This window comes from Procambarus clarkii, chromosome 4, assembly GCF_040958095.1.
Source record: "Procambarus clarkii isolate CNS0578487 chromosome 4, FALCON_Pclarkii_2.0, whole genome shotgun sequence".
Lineage (NCBI taxonomy): Eukaryota > Metazoa > Arthropoda > Malacostraca > Decapoda > Cambaridae > Procambarus > Procambarus clarkii.
In genome coordinates, this window is record NC_091153.1 from 3,792,635 (window position 1) to 3,799,238 (window position 6,604).

At 39.8% G+C, this 6,604-nt stretch overlaps 1 protein-coding gene across 1 annotated transcript; it reads right to left on the reverse strand.

The window, feature by feature from the left end:
- Positions 1 to 308: 308 nt before the first annotated feature.
- On the reverse strand, positions 309 to 6,298 carry LOC138369296 (aminopeptidase N-like). The gene is made up of 6 exons (XM_069332430.1): positions 6,075 to 6,298; positions 5,436 to 5,708; positions 1,749 to 1,957; positions 1,329 to 1,484; positions 1,013 to 1,143; positions 309 to 728 (listed from the first exon to the last, which is right to left on the reverse strand). The coding sequence occupies exons 1-6, from the start codon at positions 6,255 to 6,257 to the stop codon at positions 547 to 549; spliced, it is 1,134 nt and encodes a 377-aa protein (XP_069188531.1). The 5' UTR covers positions 6,258 to 6,298; the 3' UTR covers positions 309 to 546.
- Positions 6,299 to 6,604: the final 306 nt, after the last annotated feature.

Sequence of the window (6,604 nt, forward strand, 5' to 3'; positions counted from 1 at the left end):
ATATATATATATATATATATATATATATATATATATATATATATATATATATATATATATATATATATATATATATATATATATATATATATATATACATGTATATATACATTATATACCCCATTACGACAGCAAAAGTGTTAAACATTTCACACCATAGGCCCTTCAAACTGCAGTGACTTTCATCCTTGATGTATCAATCCACACACTGATTACAGTTGTATTTGCGGTGAGATGGTAGCTGACATGTATGGTTAGTATGGTATACTCTGCCAGCACAAAGAGATGGCACTCAACCCTGTAAACACACAACGTAATGGTCCCTATTGTTACCGTGTTACATCTTATTATACAGTTTTTGTGGCTTGTTAGAAAATTGTCGCAATTTGTAAGATAGTTGTTACAACCTGTTCCAACATTGCAGCAACGTCGTAGTTTCGTCGTGTGTTTGACAGGGAGGCACAGTGAAGCTAACTACATCATTAAGAGGAGGCATATCACTGGGTAGTCCCCATCAGTTCCCCATCATCAGAACTCTCTTGGTCCTCACCTGTAGGTAATGAGTCCCCAGTTCTCCATGGCTCCAGCAGCGAAGTCTGGGATGGCGACCATGTCCTGCTTAGGAAGCGGGTAGGACTGGTTGAAGTAGTCCTCGAAGTGAGTGAGGATGGCAGGTCCGATGCGTAGCGAGTACTCTGCCTGCTGCAGGGCCTTCTCCCGAGCCCACACTGTGTAGCCGCAGGTGCCAAAAAACAGAAGTAACATCAGTGACATCGTTCTCCTTAGTCAACTTCTGTGATGCTTTACATCAACTATCTCTCATTTTGTCTATTATATAGAGCAATATGTCGATTTGTTCATTAACTACTCTTCCATAAACGAGATAAATGAAGTAAAAATGCATAAAAAATCTGGAAGACATACATTTGAAAAACAATAACATCTTCAAGGATAAGGAAGTAGATTGATTGAAATGTCAGGAGATCGCATGAGGATAAAATATTATCCTTACCCCTAAAAATGACGTGGTCGATGTTAGTGGAGGTCTCATGACCGAAGTCTGACACGACGAAGGCGACGAGGTAGGTGGACATGGGTACGGTGGTCTGGTAGTGGTCCCAGACCCACCCCTCCTGACCCTCCCTGCAACACAAGACATGCCACCTTTACCTCCTGGTGAAGTTATACTGAACAACTTGTCCCCATGTTCCATCATCATCATGAACAGTGTTCATATGTTCCACATTATTGTACATAATAATAAAGTAACTGAGCACTAGCAACAGACTCCACGACCACTGTGGGCTCCTGACGGAGGGTTGACGTACACTGGGAAGGTGTTGCTGATGGGCATGTTGGAGATGGAGGTCATGTTCTCTTCCCTGGCGAGGTGCACTTCGAATCTGGCCTTTAGTGCCGGCTCGTCGAAGCACGGGAAGGCTCGTCGCGCGTCCGTCGGCTGAAACTGTGTCACCGCCAACCACCTGACGATTAATATAAAGTTAGTTTTTTCTACTGTTTAATTATATTTACACCAACTGTCTTACCAAGGAAACAATATTTATTTCAAAGATACCTCTGAAACTTTGAATTGTTTTTACTGTAAATTTTACCAGGAAATCCCTTCAAATATATTAAGGTAATTTACTTTTATAACTTTGCATACTAATAAGCTACCAATATCACAACAGTGCCAGAGGGACATTAACTATGCTACACAGGGACATGTTCGTATATAAAAAACTCACTTCTCTTTGCCTAGATCGTCTCTGTAGCTGGATCTGTAGAAACCTCGGAGCCTATCATTGAGGAGGCCGGTGAACTCCATGGAGAGTACATACTTGTGACCCTGCTGCAGCGCCTCCTCAAGGTACGCCAGGTAGAACTCTCGCTTAGGGTCATACTCGTGATTCTTAATCACTAAATCAGGTCCATCAGGGATGTCCTTGTCTCTCAGCTGTGGGCCGAGAAGACACGAGAACCAAGAGTTTGAGGATGCTGGGTCTCCACGGAGAGGACCTTCCCATGATTATTTCCTCTAAAAATATTTTTTTACAATAAGAGCAAAAGGACACTGAAGCTCGTACAGAACTGGGAAAGTGGAACATCCAGAACACTGTGATAATCAAAACTGAGCCTCTTCCGAGTAAATGCACTGAGAAAAGTAGTATTAACGTGTAGAACGGGCCAAACTACCAATAAAATGTGTTTCTATATCACCTAATGCTGGAGTTCCCAGGCCATGGTCACCTTTCCTGTCTTAGTCATGTCTCGTAGACATTATAATACGATAATCTACATCGTAGCAGAGAGATATTATGTACACAGAGAAAGGGCATTATCGTGATATATCAATGAGAAAATCCACAGCAGCAGTGATGAGGATTCGAACTTATGCACTGGGTGTTCCCAGCTACACGCTCTAGTCGACTACGCCACGACATGGTCAAAAGAAATGCAACCTGGGGTACTACTGCACCCTCGAGGATTCCCAAGGCTCGAATTCACACTTCTGTAAATGCTTCTCCCATGTACTACAAATACCAAAAATGGCCAACAGAACTTAACCACCAAGCCTAACTTAGGCTTAACTATTCAGCACATTGTAGTGAAAAATCATATTACCTAATATTTGGGAAAATACACATTTTTAATACGCAGAACTTTAAAAATAGATGAATGCGTCATTGGGTTCGGCCGCAGCCGGGATGAACCTAACCTGAGGACAGGTGGACTAAAAGACATTTCTCCATTCCGTGTGCAACTCAAATATATTTGTCATTCATTGGTATTCAACATGCTGTGTCGAAGATGCTATCAAATATAATATGTCTGCTTCCTGAAATTCTTCATTCGTTTAGCCACAGTGAAATGAGGATAAATACATACAAGCTGATTAAAGTAATGAATACAATAACAAGACTTAAATTCAACACGAACTACTCCTCTCCCCCTTTCAAAAACTTTCCTCTACTCGGTGGCTCGTGTGTGGAAAAGTAATATTTAATATTTTGGTGAATTTGGAAGAGCTGAAGGCTTATTTCACTGTTACTGAACTAGTCAAATTATAGTTATGTGCAAGATTTGAGATCATCCTTCTATTTTTAATCATCTTAGCAAGGATGATAAAAGAAATGTTGAGATGCATAAAAATAAATTGTTTGGGAATTTGTAACTCATATTGTCCAGGAATTTGAATGACATAAGTTTTTTTTCAAGCAAACCAAAGCTCATCCACATGAACTTCGTTGAGAATTGCTTTATTGTCTCTATAATAGACTGTATGATATCAATGGGCGGAAAAGACATTGATAAAGTAGATTTTGGTATTATATTATTAACTGAAGGTAGCAAGTTCGTACAGAGGAGTAACACTAGCGAAACTCGAATAGAAATCGTTTTATATATATATAATGTTTAGCTTCCGGCTAGAAGAAGCTCTCGGTCGTGTAAAATGTAGACTTCCTTCAGCATGATATATTTAGAGATCTGGCAAAATTAAGGAAAGCCCCCAAATTAGGGACCTTGCTTGTATTATGAAGAAGCTTTGCGTTGCACTGGTGGAAGTCTCTACATACTCCTGCATGACGCCCCCAGTACATCCGGCTCCACCTCACCCTGTATGCTGTGTGCGGCCCGTCCTCCCAATGTTTCCCAACGTCTAGAAACTGTCGTACTAAAGTGCCCTTATCCTAATCTACCAGAGGACCAAAAACAGAAAACGGGACAGTATGTCAATTTCGCAATTTTATAATCTTAAGAAGAATATATGGCAAAATGCGACGTTCTATTAGGAAGACGGGTTGGAGGGGCCCCCTGAGTCAGCGTGGCTGAGGTCCCCTTTGTGGCTGGGTGCCAAAAAAGGAGGAAGTGTGCGCCAGTCTTCCTCAAAATTTCAAACCAAGTGAATTGGCTCTATGCAATTAATCACAGGTAGTAGAGGTTCTGCATGTGCAATATATATATATATATATATATATATATATATATATATATATATATATATATATATATATATATATATATATATATATATATATATATATATATATATAACAATTTAAATAATCATGTGTAGAAAACAAAGTTTGAACAACTAAACAAGTATATCAAACTGAACATTTGGATATTTGTCTATCGACTGCGTACCTTAAGTGATGTACTCACCTAACTGTACTCACCTAATTGTGCTTGCGGGGGTTGAGCTTTGGCTCTTTGGTCCCGCCACTCAATTGTCAATCAACTGGTGTACAGATTCCTGAGCCTATTGGGCTCTATCATATCTACATTTGAAACTGTGTATGGAGTCAGCCTCCACCACATCACTTCCTAGTACATTCCATTTATTAACTACTCTGACACTGAAAAAAAATTTTCTAACGTCTCTGTGGCTCATCTGGGTACTAAGTTTCCACCTGTGTCCCCGTGCTGAAGAGTGATGTGATCTGTTTTTGGTGACTAAAAGTGCACATGAGTCTTTAACTCATCGCAATTAATGTCTGATTTGGTAGGCACATCTGGTAGGTTAGTAGGCTAAGCCACTGCCATAATATTCAGCCTGTAAACTTTCTGATTAACTGCTAAAACATACATTTGAACACTTAAGTTATTGAATGTGAGACTATAAAAGATTTTTGACTTCGTGGCCTGATGTACAATCTACTATTTAATTTATTCTGCTATACAGGAAAAAATCCAAACAATTTAACCTAAATTTACTTATCCATATTAATTTTATTCAGCTACATCTCTTATGCATCCATCCTGGCCCTGCGTGGCAGTGAATAACAGAAAGTTGCATATTTGTAAATTAAAACATATATCTGAAATAGTAGATTGTAACCTCATGAAATATGTATATTCAAGCAATTTAGACCTTTGGTCTTGTGCATGATCCCTCTGCCCTGTGTTTACTGAATGTAAGCAGCACCTCACTGTTATAAGATCAAATTAAATTACTCTGATTAGGCAAAATTGAATATTCATTTTATATAAAAAGATGTTATTAATAATTTGGAAAGGAAACTGTTATCATATATTATATATACTTGGCAGATATAGAAAGCCCAGGATTTAAATATGCACAGTAAAATAATAACGATAAAGATATGATAGGAATACAGAAAAGAATCAGTGAAGAGTAGAGATGCCATAGAAACAGTAAGAGCATCATTGGTCCACGTTTTTTTCCATCTGCCTTCCACCAAGTATAAGAAATATTGCCAAAACAGAATTTAATATTTCCAAGAGGGAGTTCGGACAGTTTCCTTCAGAAAGGTCCATACAAGCAGGTTGTAATATATATGTGGGTTGCTGTAAGCAACAACCTAACCGAACAAGTTTTACAATAAATGAACTTTATTGCAAATCATATTCCTGACTAATGTGTTATGACCGAAAAATTCTAGAGTTAGAAATTAGATGGAAAGTTTCACCGTGATAGTGTCGTTCTTGGTGATGATGTCGGCGATGTGGAGAGTGATGTTGAGGGTGGGCTCCAGCACCTCCATCTCCACCTCCACGTAACCCAGGATGCTGAAGTTGCCGTTGATGAAGGGTTGAAGCTTGACTAGGTAGTGGAGGGGTTTCAGGGCTCTCGGAAGACGAATGTCTTTCTTTTCCTTCTCAGGGGCTGCTAAGGTTGTTGTGTCGGTGGTGGTAGGAGCCTCAGTGAGTGTCGTAGTTGTTTCTCCGACATTTCTCGAGTGCTGTTAGAGTAGATGTATATTTTTCTTAGGTGCTTATGGTTTATATATTTAATTTCACCAAAATTTTCATATTATATATATATAAAAGTCAAATTTTATAATCATTAATTATGAACAAATGTAAATACTCCAAAATGAGAGTTTGCAAACAATGCTACTGGCCCTTCAGCTAATTGTCACCCACCAGTCCTTCCCTGGCCACTACTGACCTTCCAGCTTGTGACCACCAGTCCTTCCCTGGCCACTACTGACCTTCCAGCTTGTGACCACCAGTCCTTCCCTGGCCACTACTGACCTTCCAGCTTGTGATCACCAGCCCTCCCTGGCCACTACTGTCACCAAGCTATCAGACGTAGAGTGACTTACCGTGTATCTCTCGTCTCTCTCAATGAGTTCCAACGGGGTCTGGAGGACCCTACTGTAGGTGCTATCGGCGAGTACCCCTGTGATTACGACGTTACTGACGATGACCAACAGCCAGGCGAAGCTAGGGTAGCGTCTACCCGTCTTGCGGAAGGTCAGCACGTGGTCTGTTGAGTTGATGTCCATTGTGAGGCGTCTGCTGGTTGTTGATGACGCTGGTGTTGCTGCCTGGCGAGAGGAAGCAACGACAACGATTAAAATGCTGTGAGTGAAGATCAGACATCGAGTGATGGCAACATTCACCAGCAGCTGAGACGTAGATGAAATCATATGAATGAAATATATAATCTGATATAGAGTCTGAAATGAAACTAAAAAATGATGAAAGTAATAAAGGAAATTAATAATTACATTTAAAATGAAGTCTTGTCTTCAGTTTTCAAACCGACTACATTTTTTTTAACCACAAAAAATGTTAAACGAGTCTCCTTTTTGGCATTACACTGTCCGTGTGAGAAGGATCCCAAAACTAT